The 22,097-nt window shown below is 43.3% G+C and overlaps 1 protein-coding gene across 2 annotated transcripts in view; it reads left to right on the top strand.

Moving 5' to 3' along the window:
- Positions 1-22,097, top strand: part of Abca1 (ATP binding cassette subfamily A member 1) — a 125,739-nt gene that overhangs the window by 33,161 nt on the left and 70,481 nt on the right. For both annotated transcript variants that reach the window (XM_070011068.1, XM_070011077.1), the window contains exons 3-5: positions 1,049-1,142; positions 5,740-5,881; positions 6,482-6,600. In XM_070011068.1, coding sequence (XP_069867169.1) covers positions 1,049-1,142; positions 5,740-5,881; positions 6,482-6,600 — 355 coding nt within the window. The remainder of the gene's footprint in view (positions 1-1,048; positions 1,143-5,739; positions 5,882-6,481; positions 6,601-22,097) is intronic.

Here is a 22,097-nt window from a genome sequence, read left to right as displayed (position 1 = left end):
GTTTTCTTCTGTGTAGGGAGCCACTAGTCTTTGACTTTCCTGCTGTGCTATCAAGGCAAAGTATCCTTTTGTAGTTTTAGGTTAACAGTGTCTTTCTCTTACATTAGAGAAATAATATATGCATGTTATAGAAAAATTTGAAAACAGTAAGAAAAGAAAAAAAAAGGTTGCTCATATTCTAATCACTTCAGAATAGCCATAGTTAATATCTTGTGGCATTTCCTTTCAAAATGAAGATTCAAGAACGAGTCATATGGAACTATACCAAAGGTCTTTGGAAATTAAAAGATATTTATTTATTTATTTATTTGTCAGTCATGGGGCTTGAACTCTGGGCCTGGGCGCTGTCCCTCAGCTCTTCAGCTCAAGGCTAGCACTCTACCACTTGAGCCAAGGTGCCACTTCCAGTTTTCTGGTGGTTTATTGGAGATAAGGGTCTCACAGACTTTCTTGCCTGGGCTGGCTTTGAACTGTGATCCTCAGATCTCAGCCTCCTGAGTAGCTAGGATTACAGGCCTGAGCCACTGGTGCCCGGCTAAGTTAATTATTTAAAAATAGCAAAAAGTAAACAACAAGTAATAAAATAAAACCAAACCAACCCGCCCCCCCCAAAAAAAAACCCAGAGAAAACAAAAAAGAGCCAAAGCACTCAAGTGCCAGTAATTACAGGAAGGCTAAATTTTGATTAGAATGGAGTGACCATTAAAAATTCTTTTTTTTTTTTTTTTCTGTAATGAGCTTCTTGCTGAGGCTGAGATTTTAGTAAAAGACATTATATCTGGCTGAGTGAGTCCAGGAGACTGAGTAGGTGAAGAAGCAGGTACGAGGCCTCCTCCCTGGCTTAAGGAAGTCATGAGGTACAGAGTGCAATGGTTCAGGATGAGAACTTCAAACAGTTCAATGATATTAAGAATGTCAGGGTATGGTAGGAGAGGTTGAAGAGTCGAACAATTGTTAGAGGGAATTTTCTGCAGATTTCCCAGAGTCAATAGCATTAGGCACCATGTGACTAGGAATGTTTGACTGTTCTGTCTTATTTTCTACTCAGTGTCAGCTGCTGCTGGAAGTGGCCTGGCCTTTGTTCATCTTCTTCATCTTGATCTCTGTCCGGCTGAGCTACCCACCCTATGAACAACATGAATGTGAGTATCCATGGATCATGCCAGAGACTCACTCACTGCTGACAAGGGAAATTCAGGCAGGGAATATGGCCTAAATTTACTTTTTCCAAAGATGGTGTGTGGAAGAGATACCACAAATGATTAGGACCAGAAAACATAACTTCCTAATTTTTTTGAGAAAGAAGAAATCAGAAGACCATTTTGAGTCCTAGTGAATGGAAGTAACAGGAATGATAGCAAGAGCTGATATCTGTTTTACATATCTGAAATCACACAAAAAACAAAATAACCTTAATTATAGTACACAAAGTAATGATTTAAGAGTCTCCTAGAGGGAATGTCTTAATCCTACTATTACCCAATTCCTGATGATGCATCATGTGTTAATCACATAATCAAAAAATAGAAAGGGAGTTAGATTACAGAGCCTTTGTATAGACCATTTCAGTTTTACTAATATTCCATTTGATTCCTGAAAATATTGTATAATAGGTGGTATTGTCATTTGCTCTAATTCTTGATACCTAACCTAAATTTTGATAACAACCTTTACAGCAAATGTCAAAATATAGAATTGACTAAGAGCCTAAGGTTGTTTGAGTTTGAATCTTGGCTTCAACATTCACTAAGGCATATCATCTTAGGCAAGTGAATTTAGCTTCTTTTTTTTTTTTTAAAAAAAAGCAGAAATTCTAGCTTCTAAGGAGTCTGAGATCTGAGGATTGAGGTTTGAAGTCAATCTAGGCAGGAAAGTTATTGAGACTCTTGGAGCTGTAGCTCAAGCGGCAGAGTACGAGCCTTATGCAAAAAAAAAGCTCAGACACTGTGCCCAGGCCCTGAATTCAAGCCCTAGGACAGGCTAAAAAAGAAAAGAAAAACAGTAATACTTCTCTTATTGATGCTAGTAGTATCATCCTAATTTAAGGCTATCATGATGACTGGTCTTGAGATATGAATTGACACTGCAGAAATGTCCAAATCAGAAGGACCAATATTTATGTGGGACTTTAAGTGAGGACCTCTGGTCATTGTTTCAGGGGCTTTTCTCACCACTTCACAGCTCTACCTATACCACAACCATAGGGCTTATAGGATTCTGTTTTTCCAGGGAAGCAATGGGGCCAAAGCCTTCTTGAGTTTCTCTGATGGTTAATAGTAGCAGTTATTTATCTGGTAGTTTGCTAATGTGCATCATGTACATTCATGTTAAACACACATATATGCACACATACACATGTACACATAAAACTTAAACAATATTCCTTCAGACATAATATGATTTCACCCAAAAGGAATAAAGTATTAAATGAAGTTTCTACTCGATTTATAGGCCTATGAGGCAATTCTATTTTCTGTTTTGGAAACTTAAGGAATATGTTTACTCAGTAGCAAATCCATGTTTAATTTTTATTAAAGCACGACCCCAACACCCACAGAAGTATATCTTTTAGAGCATACTTAAGCTTTTTTCACCCCCTAGACTATTGTCTTTCTGGAATGATCACAAGCAGGCCAGGTTGTAAAGTAGAAACTGCACAAAATTTGGCATCCGATTTATCATGCACTTGGGTGATCTTAGACATATTACATATTCTTGAATTCACACTTAGATCCTTTTTACCCCAGATCACAGACGTTTTGGGGAATGTTATGAGCTTCTGTGTTTCAAGGGCAGACAGGACTTTCCCCATCCATCTGTGTACTTGCAGACTCATCTCTGATTCTCACCTCCTTCTAGGACCCAGTTGGAAGGACAGAGTTGAAAAATAAGTCAGAGCTTGCAAAATTATCTCCTCTCTGTAAATAAACGACTAGTGTAAGATTCTCTTCTCTCTTTGTCTCTTTTCTCCCCTCCCCTCCCCTCCCCTCCTCTCCTCTCTTCCTTTCCCCTCCCCTCCCTCTCTCCCTCCCCACCCTCCCTCTCTCCCTCCCCTTCCTCCCTCTCTCCCTTCCTTCCTCCCTTCCTTCCTTCCTTCCTTCCTTCCTTCCTTCCTTCCTTCCTTCCTTCCTTCTTTCTTCATTTTTGTTAGCTTATACTAATTGCATAGGAGCTTTTATGCATTTTATACATATAAAATACTCTGACCAAATTCACCCCTTCTCTCATTCTGTATCTTCTCTCTCCCCCCTTTCATTGTTTTCTTCTCATACATGTATATAAAATTGCTCTCCTAGCTACTTGGGAGTCAGGAGATCAGGATGAGTGAGGTGTGAGGCCAGCCCAAGCAAAAAAGTTTGTGAAATGTCAACCTTAAATAAAGGCTTGGCATAGTGGTATGTCCCCACTTTGGGGAAGCACAGTGTCTGGGCACAGTGGTGATGCTTATCATCCTACCAGGACTAGGAGGCACTAATAGGAGGATTGCAGTGTAGGCCAGCCCAAGCACAAAATGAGGCCTTTTCTTAAATAACCAGCATAAAAAGAGGGCCTGGTAGAGTGGCTCAAGTGGTAGACTTCCTGCCTTGCAAGTGCCAGGGCCCTGAGTTCAAGTCCAGTACTACCCCAAACTAGTCATTCAATTAGTCAGTCAATCAATAATGTTTTTTCCCTGCAAATCTTTCTTCATCCAACTCAGAGTCATCAGAATCCTAGTAACTTTCCTGTCTCCTGGGTATCCATTATATTATTTGATTGACATCCTGTACACTAAGTGCAGATTCCTAATCCTGCTTTTGTTTGCAAATAAAATGAATACAAGAAAGGATCTTTTCCACTCATCCTCACCTCCTACCCCTGCTGAAGGAGAGTCTGAAATACCTTTGCCGTCACTGCCCTGTACTGCCTTTGGCCAATATCATCCAGAGCCAGTATCTCTGATATATGAAAGAAGACAATCCCATGGTCCTTGGAGTATTTGGTTGGGTTACATAAATCTCTGAATGAGGCACAGTTCATTAGGTAATGGGCCTTGTTTGGTTTACCTTGAACTATTAACAGGAAGATAAAGAGATTAACTGAGTAAATGTTCAGTAGGCCAGAGTCCCTGTAGAGAGTAGGCACAGAGATCAGATCTTGTCTCCTCCTTGCTTTGGATGTTATCTCTCTGGTTGGAACATGGATAGAAGATGGAAAGGCTCCAGTATTGATAGGCTTAGTGCAGCAAGGCCTAGCTTTGATGTAGCTTTGGGCGAGTCTCTATCACAGACTTGTATGAATAAAACAAGAACCTTGCTTTGGGAGTAAGATGGTAGCTGGGAGAGAGAAGGAGGTTTTTACTTCGACAATAGCAGTGGAAATACTATTGTGTGCTCACTGCCACAGTACTAAAAAGTCCTAACAGCTCCGATTCACTGAGCATTTTAACTTGGGGTAGGCCCTTTGCAAAAGTGCTTTGACTGTAATTTCTTATGTAATACTTACCACTTGTATTTCTTTCTTTTTTTATTTTGTGTTGGTCCTGGGGCTTGAATTCAGGAGCTACGCACTGAATCTGAACCATAGCTCCACTTGGAAATAAGAGTCTCATGACCTCTACTGCCTGGGCTGGCTTCAAACTCTAATCCTCAGATCTCAGCCTACTGAGTAGCTAGGATTACAAGTGTGAGCCACTGGTGCCTGGCTCACCATGTGTATCTTTCACATCATTTTGTGGATGAGAAAACTAAGGGTTATGAGATGGGCCAGTGACTTGAGCAAAGGGACTGGTAGTGAATCCCAGTTGGTTTGACCCCAAAGATTAAAAATACATGCTCTTCACCACCGAGAGCTGTGGTTGTTAATGGTTGTCAACTCTAGGAGGTCACAGATAATTGTGTGAATATGATGAAAGTTAGAACTATAGCTGTTCTGTTCTAACATGAACAGGCCCTCAGGCTAAGAGCTCCTGATGCAGAGCACATTTACCTGTATCCCAGAAACAGCACCCATGGATGACTGCCATATACCAACCTGTGCCTTTGAAGCCTGGGACCCAGTCCAGTCATGCCCAGTAATCTTGTTTGCAAGGAATTCCCATAATGAAAGGAAAGGAGAGTGAGAAGCTGATTTAGCAAATAGGACCTCACTTCACTGACAAGGGACAAACCAACAACGAAGGTAGCTTCACAGATGGCATCTGACCCACCGACTCAGCATGTTTTTGAGGCGCCCTTGAGGAGATTATGAGCTGGCAGAGGAGGTGTCAAACTGAAGAGAGAGGCAGAGATTTAGCAGATCCTGGCTCCAGAGGAGGTCCTAGGCATACGGAAGGGTCTTGGGTTAGGATTATGGCGATGCTGAGTCTACTCTGAAGTGGGCCTGCTACTGTCTAGGAGTCTGTCTGTTATGGGCCACTTTGCTGGAGTGTGAGGGGACTGGATTAGGTCACTTCAAGGCCCTTCTATGTCTCTGGGAGGTGGTGGTAATCAGGCACTTAGCTGTCTCGGTCTACTTCACTCACCATTTCCCTGAGGTTGCCGTTTACTGGGGACCCACAGGTGATGCCACAATGCATTCAGAATGGCTAAGAGAGTTGATATCAGGTTTCGAATTCAAGGCCCTAGAGGAGGTACTTTTCTGGGAAAATGGGAAAAAGAGGCGTATAGATTTGGGATGAAGTATTGTGTGAATAGAGTTCTGAAATCACTTCAGAGAATTAACCTTCGTCTCTGTGTGTTTTTCTTCCCCGATTTCAAACAGGCCACTTTCCAAATAAAGCCATGCCATCGGCAGGGACGCTTCCTTGGATTCAGGGGATTATCTGTAATGCCAACAACCCCTGTTTCCGTTACCCAACACCTGGGGAGGCTCCTGGTGTTGTTGGAAACTTTGACAAATCCATGTAAGTACCAGACCCGACTTGTCCGTGAACACTTATCCTGCCCTTTGTGGAAATGTTTGTATGAAAAAGACTGCAGAATGGGACCTTACTTTGTTGCATATGTCACGGCGATATGTGGCCCCAAACAAACAAACAAACAAACCCAAAGTGTTGGGTATCTCCAAAAATGGACCAGAAGAAGGGAAGGGAGGGACAGATGTGCTAGCTGAACATCTGAAATGGCTCCTGATTTGGGGTACACCAGAAGGGGCTTGGTCCTCAAGTTAGTTACACTCCTGTCTACTATGAAGCTACCACTGTGGTCTCAGGATTAGGGTGATTGAACTGATGGGTGGTGAGGACAATGTAGGGTGTCCAGTGAGACTGGGTATGGGGAGCAGTAGCAGAGCTCAGCATCTCTGTGTGTGTGTGTGTGTGTGTGTGTGTGTGTGTGTGTGTGTGTGTGTGTGGTGTGTGTGTGTGTGTGTGCGCGCACGCGAGTGCGCATGTGCATGCTGCAAGCCAGTCTGTGGCAGATAGATCTGGTAATCAGTTTATTAACGCAGGAGAAGCAGCTAGATGGTCTAATCAAGGATTTTATGCTTTTCTTACCCTTTACAGTGTGTCTCGCCTGTTCTCAGATGCTCGGAAGTTTCTTTTGTTCAGCCAGAAAGACACCAGCTTGAAGGACATACACAGAGTTCTGAGAACATTGCATCAGATCAAGAATTCTGGCCCAAGTAAGCAGATGCCTTCTGCGCGTGTGTTTGGAAGTAGCCCTTGGCCTGCATCTGTGGCCCTGGGCTTGCTCTTTTTAGCTCTTACCTAAGCTCTTCCTCCACAGCCCTCTCTCCTCATAGTGGCTGGGCATTGGGCCTCTCTGCAGCAAGGCCTCTCTGAAAGAAGTATTAGAAACAAAATGAAGGAAGCTGGTTGCCATACACATCCAGTATGCTGACTTTCTATGGGGAGACAGAAGGAAAAAAATCAGCAGATAGGACTGGCATAGGTTTGCTGTTAGGGACAGGTAGGGGTTGCAGGTTGCCACTAATGGCATTTTTGAATATGGGTGTCATGACTAGACATTTGTAGACAAGGGATACTGCTGCACTTAGAGAAGAGCAGGTGAAGTTGCAACTCAGTAGGTGGCAGGTGAAAAGTAAGCCTTCGTTTCTAAAAGGAAAATCAAATTCATACTCCCTTAGCCATTGTAGTGTGGTGGACACATGAACCCTGATCTTTTAAAAGTGATCTACTAAGTGTCCAGACAGTTGATTGCATGCACTAAGGAAGTGGCCAATGAGTGGCCATGTGCTGGGAGAGAAATTGGCTATGTGTGTTACAGGGCAACTTCCCAGGGAGTGGCCTTCCAGGGGAGCAGAGGCTGATGGGAATAGATGCTGGATGTGGGTAAAAATTGTGTGCACAGTCTAGAGGGTTGAAAAACCACCAGGAAGCCTACTGAAAGGTGGGTCTGCTTTGTTACCACCTGTGCTGGTGGTTCTAAACAGTGAAGTGATGAATTATTCCTGTCGATCACCAGCTAAGTACTACCACTGCTCCAGAGAAGTGCTTTTACTCTGTTTGGCATTCGAGGAGAGAATGGAGTAGGTTGACTTTTCTAGAAGATCTCCTAACTTGTGATTCACTTGGCAAAAGAAGAAATGGTGCAAAGTGCTAGAGTTTAAGCCAGACTTGGATTGGAGCTCTTTCGTGTATAGACAAAACTGTACTTTGCTTGGGCAGGAAAAGAGGCAGTGGGCAATGCGGGGCATGCCTGATGATAAATGGTGATAAATGGTAGCAAGTGGTAGAGTGTTTTCTTAGCAAGCACAATTCCTGAGTTCAATCCCTTGTACCACCACAAAAAGTAATACCCACCAAACTGTCTGGCACATAGTAGATGCTCACTAATCAGTAGCCAGTATTAGCCTTCTCCTTCTATGACAGTGATACATTTTTGATCATCTGGTCTTATTCCCCTAACACTCAAGTTGTGGGCCTGGTGAAGTAAACTGGCTGATGGGGATGGATTGTCTAGCAGAGTTTCAATTCTGGTGGAGGCTGCCTTAGAGCTAACCCTTCTTTGAGCAACTGGAGGCTTGAGGTAACGTGGAGAAGAGTATGTATTTCCCTTCTTCAACCCTGCAGCTCGTTTTGTTCAGTTTTGCCAGGCTGGGGTTCAAGGACTGGGTTTTACACATGCTAGGCAAGGGCTCACCACTGGGTTGAGCAACTAATTTCTTAAAATCGCTAGACTCCTCCTTTGTTTATTTTGTAACCCAAAGCCAGGCCTCAGTTCTAGAGGGACATGAACAGAAATGCTGCTTCTTTAGAAGAAGCCAGTAATCTTTTGCTGATTTTGAACAGAGCTCTGTACATTTTACAGAGACTACAGGGCTGGAAGTGTAAGCCTGGATACATACTTAAGAGACTTGTATTTATTTGCTCTAAGTCCTCATTCCTAGCATTATGGGTTTAGCCCTCTGGTACTGTCCCAGGGCTAGAAGGATCATTGGAGATGCTCTGGTCCAGAACTCTGGCCTTGTTTACCTTGTCTATCTTATACTTACACTCACTTCTCATGGGGCAGCTCCATTTAGGTGCTGACACCTTGAGTTGTCAGAAAATACTTGCTATCACTCTCTACTTCCTTAGTAATATGTCTAATTCTATTTCTTTGGGAAATCTGAAGACAGCTCTTGTGAATGTTCACTCTCTTTTTTGAATGTTTAGATTTTCTAGGCTAAATGTTCATCCCTCTAGTGGAAAACTTTTCCTCCTAATTTCTTCCTCTTCTCTTGTTGGGTCTCAGTGTGTTTATGTCATGCTAGAAGTTTACCAGAAGTTACTAAAGCATTCTAAGTGTGGAGGAAGAAAGGGACTTTTGCCTCTTTCACTTTGAGTACTGTATTTCTTTTCACGCAATCTGAGATTTCATTAGACTTTTTGGCATTCATGTCACAATGTTGACTCATAGTCCTTGTGCAGTCAACCAAAGTTGCGGGTTCTTTCAAATACGCAGAATTACAAGTGACTCATTCTCCCTTTCTTAATTGGGTCATTGCGCCATTGACTTTTTCAACAGAAGAATAAGGGAAGAAGAAGAGAAGAAGAAGAAGGAGGAGAAGGAGGAGAAGGAGGAGAAGAAGGAGAAGAAGAGAAGAAGAAAAGAAGAAGAAGAAGAAGAAGAAGAAGAAGAAGAAGAAGAAGAAGAAGAAGAAGAAGAAGAAGAAGAAGGAAGAAGAAGAAGAAGAAGAAGAAGAAGGAAGAAGAAGAAGAAGAAGAAGAAGAAGAAGAAGAAGAAGAAGAAGAAGAAGAAGAAGAAGAAGAAGAAGAAGAAGGAGAAGAAAAAGAAGAAGAAAAAGAAGAAGTCATCTACTTTTCTGATTTACCTCTTTAGATTTCCCATGCCATTTTATCTTAGAATTTACCTCCTATGATACCTGTTGCTTATTGTTTCCTGTCATCTAGGAATTTAATGAATGGCTCTCCCAGTTCTCATCCAAGTCATTGATAACTATGAGCAGAAGGCTTGAGGCTTGGATCACTCCCTTGGAGATCTCAGTGCATTTGGCATAGAAAATCATTAATTATTGTGCTCAGTGCTGTGACACTATATCCTGCTTTTGTGATCCAATTGGAAGTCATCTTGTTCTTTCTTCAGCTTGCATCTGCTAAATTCATGGGACCATAATCTACAGGTGATTTGTGGATGTGGGAATCTCTGTTCCATTCTTTTCTTTCTAGTGTCATGGTTTCCTAGGCTAGGGCTTCATTTCATTTCCACTTATTGAAAGAGCCTTTAGAAGCTATTTTGTTATTTATAGGAAAGTGGGTTGATTGATCCAACTATTCAACCATGTATGAGACAGCAGATATTCAAAGCAATATGGAACCTCTTTGTTCCACAGCATAATCAGATCCTGAAGATGGAGGTGACTTTGTCCTCCATTTCCCGAATGGAACATAGCCAGCCCCCAATGTCCCACACAGTTCTCTTTCTCCCATACCATATTACATTTGGTTTAATGAACTTCCAACTGGGAATGCTTCCAGTTTCAAGAATGAAATTGCAGATGAATCTCATTATCCTTGAAATCATCCTAACAGAGATGCCTAAGAAGGAAGGCTTCTGGAGGACCTTTACCAAGTATTTTCATCACTGGGACTTTTTGATCATTTTATTGTTTCCATCTAACCCACACAGGTGGAGAGGTTGGCTTAAGCAATGTATGGGAATTAGTGTGAGGAGCATTCTTTCTTAAAATTCTGACCCTATCTTCAATTCTAAGGCAGTGTAACAAGAGGACACATTCCCAGAAACTCTAGCAAATAAGTTCCCTGTCTACATTATGACTTGGTGTTTGTCTGAGTTAGTTTTTTGTGTGAGGGCTGAGATGATTTTGGACAGTACACAATGAACAGCTTCTAGTTTTAGCTCCTATTAAATTTAAATTTTATGGGTGTTATTGCTTAAGTGGTAGGCAAGATCCATTACCGTTCATTTAAAGAGAACATTGCTTTATGTGGGCATGGTAAAACCTGTGGAAGTAGTTCATAAGTGATTAAAGATTAGAAAATGCTGGCTTAAGAGAAAGAGTTTGAGATTGTTTTGGCAACACACTCAGACTTTAGTCCTTCTGAAGTATGAGCTGTGGGCAGATTTTTATTCCTTCTGGTCCTTTGTTTACTCAAAATAGGGAGATTAACTTCCCTACAGGTCACCGTGGAACATGCTCTTTATGCGTGAGAGATGATTTCCTTGGGTGTTTGATAATGAGCTCTCAGCACACAATTTGTGTACAGTATAGTAATTCTGAACTGTTTTACATACGTGGATAGTTTTGGATGTCAGAACTTAGCCAGTTTGTTTACCCACTCTGGGTAACGTGAAAATGCTTCATTGTGGAAGCTTGGATGGGGGCCCCCTAGGACAAACTGCTAGTTATGGCTTGTCCATGAGACTGGAACCTCTTCACTGCTGGGCTGGCTTTGTTCATGGTTCTGTGCCAAGCAGTAACAGACAGATAAATCAGTGCATCCGATTTCTCACCTCAGCCACGTGAGAGAAAACCAAACTTCTGGCCTTTCTTCTTCATTCAGTGTGGCGAAGATCAAGTGAAAGTGGGTTGGGAACCATGTAAAAAGCTAGCACCTGGAATTGTGGAGTTAATTCCCTTAGACAAACTCAGTTTAACAATGCTTACAATTAATACTAATGACACCCAGAGGACACAGTGCATGTTGCTGGAAAGTTCAACCCAAGTCCCTTTTTGTGGCACCTTGCAAGGCTCTCTGAGGTATCCTAGCGATACGTTTAGGCAGAGATGTGTTCTTGCTGGGAAAGTAGAAATACAAAACACCATTATATATTTCTTAAAGAGAGTTCCCCACATGTGTTAGTTCTAGGTTTTTACAAACCTACATGTGCTTCTGCGAGGGCCCTGGGTAAGAGAAGCAACTGTCTCCCTCCTCTGCCTCCTCTCTGACTCTGCCCTTAGCCTCCCTCACCAGGCCCTGCCTGACTGTGTCTCTGATTTGGTGAATCTGACCTTTTTGAGGGAGGATGGAGGAGGAGGATGACCAGGAGGAGGATGGGGGCCAGAATCAGGATTGGGCTGGAGAAGGGGGTGTACTTTGTCCATAGTTATCTTTACTGCTTATTTCCTTTTCAGCTACTTAAAATGTTAAGCTTAGTGATATCACAGTGTCAGATTAGCCTGCTTCCTGCTGAGTGTTTGGGCTTAGACATCCACCTCGTACCAATATCTGCTTCTTTCCCCAACCCTAGAATGTTCACCTCTGATTCCTCAGCTCCTGGCAGCCTAGTAGGCATGGGTCTTTTCTGCTTTCCAGAGTCAGTTGGGCTCTTTTTCTTTTCCATGCCAGGGGACCATGCGGAGGCAGGCAGGCACAGGAGAAAGATTATTAAAAGGTTTATTAGAGGAGCCATATTTCCCCCGGAGAGAGAGCACATGGGCACCTCCACTATCCAGGTAGCAACAAGGTCTGGAAGTAGGAAGTGAGGTAGATGGGAGTTCAGGTGGGTCTAGGTGGAGAGAGGGAGGGGCCAGCTGTATGGTGGGAACTTCAGGGCAGGGTGGAGCTCAGGTCTGGGTGGAGCTGAGGACCAAAGGTGGACATAATGCTTACATTCATCACATGCCTCATGGTGCCTTGTCCAGTCTCACCACTGCCCATGCTGACCTGGGGACAATCCCTAGGCTTGTGTGAGTCCTGTTGATGTTCTCCACCTTTTACACCTGTGGTACAACCCAAGTGATGTTGACATGGATCTGGGTTTTGTGGTGTGGCAGACTGCCAGGGAGCCAAGATCTTAGCTCTCCAGGTGTTTGGCCCTGTCTCAAGTTATAGCCAACTAACAAAATGCTTAGTGAGGGCTTTGAAGGTAATTTTCTAGACCTGTGGATTTGGGCCAGAAGGGGTAGGTGGGACAACTGAGGCATAGTTTCTGCACTGGAGCAAGAGATGGTGTGCGTGTTGTTCATGGTCAATGTGTGTGGCATTCCCCATGAGAATTGTTCTTTCAAGGTGGGCTGCGTACAACCTGCTTGGTTTTGTCCTATAGCAGAATATACTTTTCAGCAACACTAGGCCTCCCAGTGAGTATTGGGGTGATAACAGACCTTCCACTACCCCTGATTCAGGGGCTTCTCTGGAGTAGAGAAGTTCTTGAAGAATGTTTTCCAGAGAGACCCAGAGAACTTTGGGCTGGGGATGCTCTCCCAGAGGACATGTCCCCATGTTGTTAGATTCAAAGGTTTGAAAGGGGCAGAAGCAGAGGAGAGATCAAGGACAGTCTTGCTGTGTCCTACAATCTTGACTCCAGGTCTCTGGTTTCTGTGTCTCTTTAGCTGGATATTGAGTTGAAAACCTGGAATGGTTGCCATTTATAAAAAGCTGGTTTGGTTGCCATTTCTCTTGCGACTCAGAGTAAAACTGTAGTAAACTTTGTCAGACAGGCTATGCTGAACTTTGCTTTGGGAAAAGCATCCTATTTTTCTGGCTGTGAGATTTACTAACAATACGGAGAATTCATAATATAGATCTTTTATCCTTCCTTAATCTTTGGAAATCAAAGAGATGAGCTCTTGTGTGGGGTGGTGGTGATTGTGGTAACATGGAAAGGTGATTGGCTCTATCGGGGATTTGAGGGAAGGGGTGGATAGTTAACATTTTGTAAATGTATTCTGGGAAGGGCAATTTAGTGTTAAGAGAGCAGATGTGGCAGCCAGACTGCCTGGGTTTGAATCCTGGCTCTACCTATGGCTAATTCCTTCATATCTCTTCCTTTCAGGTTCCTTGAAATGGTATAGCATCTTTCTTAGGAATGGCATAATAGAAAACAAAAGGAACCAATGAAGATAAAGCATTTTGAACAGTGAGGCCATTGTAAATACCAGGCTTCGACTTTAGTTTTCTGGCATTTTTCATATGGAATGTAGGGGTTACATTCAAGTTCCTATGAAGATATTGAAGTTTGGAGAGGCTAAGGAAGCATAGCAAAGACAGCAGTAGGACTAGAACTAAGCCTCTTATACTCTGATATTGTTGTATTCTAGAGAGAGTTTTCCTAGGAAGTTATAAACTTCACGAAGGCCACAGACACTGGATATATACAGGCTGAGATGAGAAAGGACAAGAGAACTTCAGAGAGAAATGCTAGATTTTTATGCACTTCTGCCACTTCCTACACTTCTTGGCTTCATGGGTAGTGGGCATTGGGGCATGTGTCCAGGGCTTTGCCATGGGGGCTGGGAAAGTGGCTCAGTGGTAGAGTGCTTGCCTTGCATGCATGAGGCCTTGGATTCGATTCCTCAGCACCACATAAGCAGAAAAATCCGGAAGTGGTGCTGTGGCTCAATTGGTAGAATGCTAGCCTTGAGCTGAAGAGCTGAGGGACAGCACCCAGGCCCAGAGCTCAGGCCCCTTGACTGACAAAAAAAAAAAACAAAAAACAAAAACAACAACAAAAAACAAAACAAGACTTGTGGCCACTTCTTTCTTATTTGAAGTCTCTCGTCCCACTTGGGAAGCTGTGCTGAGGTTGATGTTACAGTCTTAAACTTTATTTCCTTCAGCCTCCTCCCCTTTCCCTCCCCCACACTCCCCACCCCATACCACATTGGGTCATCTCACTGGGAGATTTGATGACCTTTATGCCAACATTATGTCATCAAAATGGAAGTCCCTTGAAATTGTGGCTAATTGCAATTCATGTTCGGTATATACTTGTTGAAATTTTTCATCTTAGGGTCTTAGGGTTTCATAATTTGAAACTCTTCTATCTCTATGAGAGCTTCCTCAGACCTGTCAAAGTCAGGCTGTGTCCCAGGGACTAAGATATTGATTTTCACCCAGGACAGGAAGGGGCCTGGTTCCAGCTGGGATCAAGTCTGGGGATTCAACGCTCCACTGCAGTGTTGAAATATTGCTTGAGCTAAATTAAATCAAAGGTCGGCTTTACCCAGACAAAAATAGAAGAAAACACAATTGCTTTCAATTACAGAATGCCACATATTCCACAAATAGCAGACTGCTTTACATTTTTTGTTGGAATTGTTAACATCCAAAACAGTGCTGTATGTCTCCTGCTTTTCCAGTATAAGATTTGCCACCCTGTGGGTGGCAAAGAGGAGCTTGGAAATGCAGTTTCTTTTTTTACCAGAAGTGTTCGATTTCAGCCCTCCATTGGTGTTGACCTTTGAGGCACAAAGGTCAAGAGACCATTGTACATTTTTTTTTTTACTAGATTATTGAATCCAAAGCCTTGACATAACACTAGCCGACTGAAAGTATTGTCCCCATTTTGTGGATAAGAAAATTGAGGCTCAAATGGTTGTATCTGTTTCTCAAGCTCGAGAGTCAAGTTGTAGATTAAAGCCAAGTCTTCTGTTTCCAGGCTAAGGATTTTTCCATTATACCATGGGGTCATGTTGCCTTATTTCAAAGCTAAGTAGTATGATCATCACCAGCTTTTGATGAAGCAGTTTTAGGGCATAAATAATCGATTTATTTTTTGCTAATAGAGTAGAAAGAATCAAAGTGGTTTGTTCAAATTTGCCACTTGCTAGTTCTGTGACCTTGAGTGAGGTATTAACTTCGTCAGATCGATTTCTGTATTTGACAAAATGAGGATGATGATGATGATGATGATGATGATGATGAAACCTTTCTCATAAGCTTATTTTAGACATGCTGGGAAAATAGAGCAGAGTGTGTCTGAGGCTCTGAAAATACGAATCTTTTTTTTTCTTCTGACAAATTAGTACCATGTCCTTACTCATTTTTGTAAATTTTAGATGTTAGAAAAAGTAAAACATTTTTTTTTTTTTACATTAGAGAGAAACGATTCTTCCTAGATCAGTTCCAGAAGGAATTTCAACTAAGTCCCTAACTTGTAAGTTTATCTTCTATTCTTCCTTTTGTTCCCTGGACTTTCCAGGGCCCTGCAGGCTGATTCTGCTCTGGTGTCTTCTGGTGATTGGAGAGTCTGGTTTCATTAGTCAAAGACTAGCTCAGTGAGAGCTAGGTGCCTCAAAGCCTCTTCCTCTCTACACCTCTCAGATCTTTCCCCTTTTACCGCTTCTGTTTGATTCAGCCTTTCCTGTTTCTGCACCTCTTTTTCCTTTATCCTTTTGACTTCTTTCCATTTACCCCCCCCCCATTCTTCTGTTTCTTTCGTCTTCACAAAAGGTTCTCCACGAGGTTCCCTCGTTATCTCTTTTCTTATTTTTTTTCTGCTCTTGTCTCCTTATTTCTTCCTCCTTCTCTTTATGTTCAGAACTCATTTGAGCCCACGATACTGCCTTGGTGTTACCTCTCATTTCCTTCTGGGCTTTTCAGGTCAGATGTCTGTACTTGCCTCCCCTAGACTAGCATGACAAGGTCATTCTGACCTTTGGGGTCCACCAACTTGCCTGGCTCCTTATTACCCTTCAGGTTCTTGTCAGATGTTGCCGGTCTTGATTCTCTGGGCTTCCAGTATTTTCCCCACTTTTCCCTCGTTAGTAAGAAAGGAGTATTGTATTAGGCCACTCAGGTTGCCATCACACAATGCCTGGCACTTCAGTAATTGGTTTTTTTATTTTATTTTATTTTATTTGAGAACATACTGTACAGAGGGGTTACAATTACATGGGCAGGATAATGCATACATTTCTTACCAAGCATTGCAGCCTCCTCCTTTGTTTACCCTTCACCTCCCTCCCCAGCCTCCCCCCCCCACCCCCCCCGCACTTCAGTAATTGTGTAAATAGAAAAGTGTTTCTTTGGAGGCTGGTAAATTCAAGATGGAGGTGCTTGCTTTGGGTTTAGTGTGTGAGAAGGGCTCTTTTCTGCTTCCAAGTTGGTACCCCTTGCTGCATTCTCCATGGGAGTGAAGTGCTGTATCCTCAAGTGGCAGAAGGGACTGAGGGTGAGCAAACCCTTCCCTGAAGCTCTTTTACAAGGATTGTAATCCCACCTGTTGAGGGCTCTCTGCTTAATCACTGGTTAAAGCCCTACACCTTTAAGTATAAAGTGGTGATTAAGTTTCCTTGTATACATTTTCATCTCTTCAATTCACATCAGGCTCATTATTTCATTTGTAGTTGAATCTGAGGGAAGATGGGTGATGTTGCTTTCTAGCCCCGGGTTCAGTGTCACCTGAGTTTTGGAGGGGTAGATAGGGTGGAGGCCCTTAACTCTACTCCCCTGTCTTCTAACCATCTCCATCCAGAAGGCAGGGCAGAGGGTCTATCTTCATGTAGCCCCCTGTATGACTGATTGCAGGCTCCAGGAAAAGCATTACTTCTTTCCTTTAACCATTGTACTTGTGTTTGGTGTATAGCATCCATTCACAGGTTTGTATATTCACCTGTGTAAAATTTATTTCAAGTCATACTTCTTCCAGTTGCTCCAGAGAGAAAGGTTTGTACATGCACTTCCCTAGTGTCGGCCTCAAAGAATTCTGAGTGCGTAGCCATAAATACTTGTTACATCATTGTTAGAATGTCTTTATCAACATCTATTTTGAACACATTTAATTTTCATCTTTAATCTTCTCTTGCATTATGTGTGAGTTGGTGTTCAGAGTACTTGACACGCTCAGTGTCATTAGTGCTACAGAACTCATGCTCAAACAGTAGACCATTTACCAAAGGAAGAAGCTCAGTGAGCCTAACAAGTGATTTCCCAAAGTCCTTAGAACCAGAAAACTCTGGAGTTGATATTTGATGAGATTATCCAGAGTCTAAATCCTAGGCTTTAGACTTTAAGCTCTATCTTGTTATTCCTCAGCAAGTCTCCACTGGGAGAAGGAAACTTCTCCAGAGCCCCCATAGCCAGAAGGGAGGGCCTGAGATGGTGTGTACCTCCTATCATCCCAGTCCCTCCTCACCTGTCCTAAGAGTAATCCACGAGCAGCTGGTCAGTTCTGTGGCCTTCTCTGAACAGGGAACAACAAGGTCTTCCCAGAGAGGGCTCTGCCACTTCATTCCCTGAAGAGAGCAGAGGCCTGCCATCAGGAAGACAAAGACAAACCACAAATAGATGCCCCCAAAAGCTGCCAAGTGTGTTTGTTAGCAGTCCTTGTAGAGAAAAAAAAAAAAAGTTTCAAGGTCTTATTTATAAGGCCAACCAAGGTCTGGCATTGCCTTTCATACCCCAACCCAGGCTGTTTGAGCTGTTGCTTCTCTCACAGGCTGGGCGCTGGGAGACCCCCACTCCACTCCTGCAGGGTGGGGGCGGGGGGCATTCAAGAAGTGGTTCTATGCTTTGGGTCTTAACAGCAACCTCTTTCTCTACTTCTCTTTTTCTCCCTTTCGCCTCCTCCACCCACTTCTCAAGCGGCTGATTGCTGTGGTTCCTTTTCAAGTAGAGCACTGGCTGGCGGAGTTGGACTTCTTGAAACTCGAGCTGGGGCTGGGAGGGCACTGGCCGCGAGTAACCCCAGCCTTCCAGAGCTGCATCTCTACCTCCTCCCACTCCTCCTCTCCCACTTCCCTTCTGCCTCATCCTCTGCCCCGAGGTGGAGCCTGTTCTTGGGGGTGCTGGAATGAAGGAAGGGAACATGGAGTGGCTATGAAAGGTTTCCCAAGGGCAGGTTCTTCCCCCTCCCCCTTCTCACCCCCCTCCCCCCTTCTGCCTGCCTGGCCTTACTGTGGGCCAAGAGGCCTGGCTCAGATGAATGAAAAGAAACTGAGGCTTCTGTTTTACCCTTGTCCGGCCACAAACACATCTCATTTGGTTTGTTCTTTTTAGACTCCAAGGTCCTTTTGGTTTTGTTTTTCCTTTCTCTTTTTTCTTTGCCCTGTTTCTCTGTACCAGCAGCAAAGCTCCTGGGACTTGGTAGACGTTGGTAGGCGGCTGTTTGCTCTTCCACGCAAAGCTGAGGAGGTTGAGCTCAGCAGATCAGCCACGTTGGTTTGTAGTGAAAGGACTGTGAGACAGAAGGGAGCTCTCTTGGCCTTTTGCTGGATAGTGACTTTGAATTATCCATTTCATTTAGCACATAAGCTGACCTCCTGTTGTCCCTGTGCTGTGACAGTGGGCATACCTTTCCGGCTCTTTCCTCTGAGCCAGCATTTTGACATTCTTAATCCTTCATTGCTACCTGTTTCAACCTGTGAAGAGTATGAGTCCCATTGTCCAGCAGAGGACACAGACCCAGAGAAACTAAGAACAGGTGACAGGTGAGCTAAATGGACACACAGTTAGGAAGTGGTCCTTCTAGTGCTATATGTCCAGTGCTGATTCTGTGAGACTCTACTCCTTTAAATAGGGTAGATAACAATACCTCAGATACACCTTTTCCAGATGATAAGATCCAGGTTCAGGTCAACTCATTTGGCCAAAATTGAACACATGAGTGATCACCCTTCCCAATAAGTGTACCCTGTTGTGACTAGAGTGAGTGGTTTCTTATTGGTTGTATCTTTTACCTGTGTTCGTCCTTGTAGCTACCATCAGATGTGATCATTCCTGTGTGAAATGCTACATTTACTTATTCTTCTAGTAAAGTTTGCAATAAATGGATCAGTGAACTTCAGCTTTTTCTTCATCTTATAGACCCTATCAAGAGGGGAAAAAAAAAATCTCACTAATTCTATCCAAGCCAGGCAAGTACATGATAGACACATACAGAAATGTGTGAGATCGTGGACTCAACATCTCAGCATCCTGGGCAAAGTCACTTCTCTGTTCTTCTCTGTTCTGAACATGCTTGAGGTTGAATTAGCAGGAAAGCTAAGGAGATGATGATGAAGGTATCAGCTGTTCTTTAGAGAGCACCTATCTCAGTGTCCGCTGTTTTCTTGGCCTGCACATGTGTTTCTCATTTAACTCCATGCTCATTCCAGGGAGGTGGATGCCATTGCCATCTTTCTTTCATTAATTAATTAACTTAGCCCTCCCCCTGCTATATCCCTGTTGTGCTCTGAGCTGCCATTCACTCCTCTTTTAACTTGGGCTGATGTGACTCGGTGGGCTTAGAGAAACTCCAGTACCATCTTGACCCAGTTTGTTTCATGTTCGTGTTCTGCTCTATCTTTTCCCAAACCACTGCCAGGTTAAATGAACCTCTTCTTAGCTGGCAGTTTCCTGGATCGTATCACTTCATTAATTTATTCACTTGTTTGTGTTCCTTTATCCTTCCTTCTCTGTGCCTGATGCTACTAGCTTTGGATGTACAAAGCCTAGCCCTCAAGACATTTCTATTCTTCTAGGAGAAAGATGTGTACACGGACATCCCAGCTTGCTCTGTGTGGTTCTTAGGGGAAACTCAGGATGTTTTTGAGGCACAGGAGAGAGCTACCCAATCTTTCTTGAGTGTGGGAAGGTCAGGGAAAGTTTCTTAGAGCAGGTGACTCACAGGCCAAATAAGAGAATAAGGGCTGTTTCAGACATCTGGCTTTCCATATAGTCTGCATTTTTCTACCCATTCCCCAGGGAGCCCTGTAATGGGGAAGAGACCAGCAGGGGACAAAATCACTCTCCTATGTCTTTACTCCACACCGACTCCTCCCTTATCTTTTCCTGTTTCCCAAATTCTAGGTTTTGAGACATCTCCTCTCTCTCTATTTATCAGCTTGTTCATTTTGTTCATTCATCATTCATTTACTGAGATATAGGTGGAGAACCTACTGTGTACTAGCACTGAGCATAGGAATATCTCAGCCACTTCCATCATGAGTGGGTCTTGGGTCTCTCCTTGTCCTCACTTGCTGCAGCTTGTAGAGATTTGGGGCTCTCTGTTCTTTGGCAGAACTTGGCTCCAGCCCAATTCTCCAATACCTACCTCTCCCCTTCCCCCTCTTCCCCAAGGAATGCCTGCAGATAAACTGCATTTAAACTGTCTTGAAAAATTTTTGCATTATCTTTCTCTGGCTTTCTTATCTCTCCTTCTGCTTACTCTAAAAGATGTGCCTCTTTCTCTCCTTATCAGCCCAGAAAGTCCCTTAAAGGGAAGGTCTGTATCTACTGTGTATACTTCATGTACATACAAGTGAACAATCTTTTTAATATCAACAAAAACATTACCATCTATTAAGTATCTATCGAAAGCCACTTGGTTATTGTTTGTGCTTTACATATGAATCTCCTTAGTCCTCCGAGAGGTGGATACTGCTTGTCTTCCTTCATGGGTATGAAAACTTGACCGAGTGACTTTCTCACCACCACACAGCTAAGTCACAGTACAGTGTAGCATGAATTTAGTTTTTCTTTTCATCAGCCCTGATATTTCTTCTGTATCATTGTTTTCTAAACATGGCTAGAATCATCTGGATTTTTTTTTCCTCTTCTAATTCTGATGTCTGCTTTGGAACTCTTGTAAAGCTCCCAGGTGAGTCCAACAGGTAGTCAGGGTTGAGAACCTACATAAGCACCCTGTTGCTTTCCAGCTGCCAGTGATCATGTGAGTATCTTAAGCCAAAATGTGTGGCTATCCATGTGACCAGACCGCAGAATCTTTGTAGCTAGGGATCTTTGGCCCTTCCTGTTGCTTCTCCACCCAGCCGGCCTACCACACCATGCACGTGCACTGCCAAGGGTTGTTGACTATTGAATCCGCCTCTTCATTCTTGTGTCTCATCCAGGGAATAGGCAGTTGGCGTTTGATCACATCCAGATGTTTTCATCCTCAGCATCTGTTGACATAACAGAAGAGTCTTATAAACATGCCGAGCACATTTGTTGGTCTCCTGAGTGTTGTTGGATGACCTAGGCCCATTGAAAGTACAGCCTGGGTCAGCCTCCCACACTTCTGCTGCCCCGGGAGGGAAGTTGAGGGCTATTCTGAAGTTCCTCAGTGGGACTGCTGTGGCTTTGCTGAAGAGGAATGTGTGGCCCAACTGGTCAATGAAGGGGTTAGCTCAGATGTTTGTTCTGTTCTGTCAAGTGTTCACAAAGGTCTTTTCTGGTCCCTAGTTGTCTAAGCACAGCTAGGTGAAATGATCCATTAAATTCTGGATGGAAACAGAGCCCAGGGTTTTTGGGTCCTAAATGTGGTACTTTTTCTATTGCTAGCTGATAATGTCTACATTTTTTATAGTAGGCCTCAAGCCACCTGCTTATCTATCTTCCTTACTGTTTACCTGTACCATAGGGATTCTGGGATGTCCTGTATACCATTTTATGTCCTGGGAAGATAGTTTTAGTGGTTAGGCATTCTGTTTACTCCTGTGCATGGATGGTCCTGTCATCCAAGGAGTCCTTTGGATACCTCTGGCATTTTCTCAGCCTTAATCCCATCTCTTAGTGTTTATTATTTGGTTGTGATTTACTGTACAGTCCAAATCCTGATCTAGATCATGGAAACACCAAGAGAAACACGTATTCTGTGTGGCAGCAGTATCTAAGTTAAAACAATATTCTTTAAAATGTGGCTCCCAGACTCCCCGAATTTGAAGTACCAGAGCTACTTGATTAAAATGTAGATTTATAGGCTACCGAGTCAGTATTTTAGAGAGTTTGTCTTAGAAACAAACATCACTAGTGATAGGAGCAGGAAGTTTGGCAACTAGCAGGAGTACTGATTTCAAGGAGAGGCACTCAGAGGCCTAGGAACCGCGTCTGAGTGTCATGAAGCATCCCCAGGAGCTGGCTGCATGGGGGCTGCAGAGAAGCATTTCTCTAGAGATACGCATCTTGCTCATTAACTCTTTCTAGAACTCTATCCAATGTACTGACGCTTTTTAAAGGCAGAACTTGCCTGGATTGTGCAGCTCTGATG

This window comes from Dipodomys merriami, unplaced genomic scaffold, assembly GCF_024711535.1.
Source record: "Dipodomys merriami isolate MVZ:Mamm:240054 unplaced genomic scaffold, mDipMer1.0.p SCAF_11, whole genome shotgun sequence".
Taxonomy (NCBI): domain Eukaryota; kingdom Metazoa; phylum Chordata; class Mammalia; order Rodentia; family Heteromyidae; genus Dipodomys; species Dipodomys merriami.
This window is presented reverse-complemented; position numbering and strand designations above follow the sequence as displayed.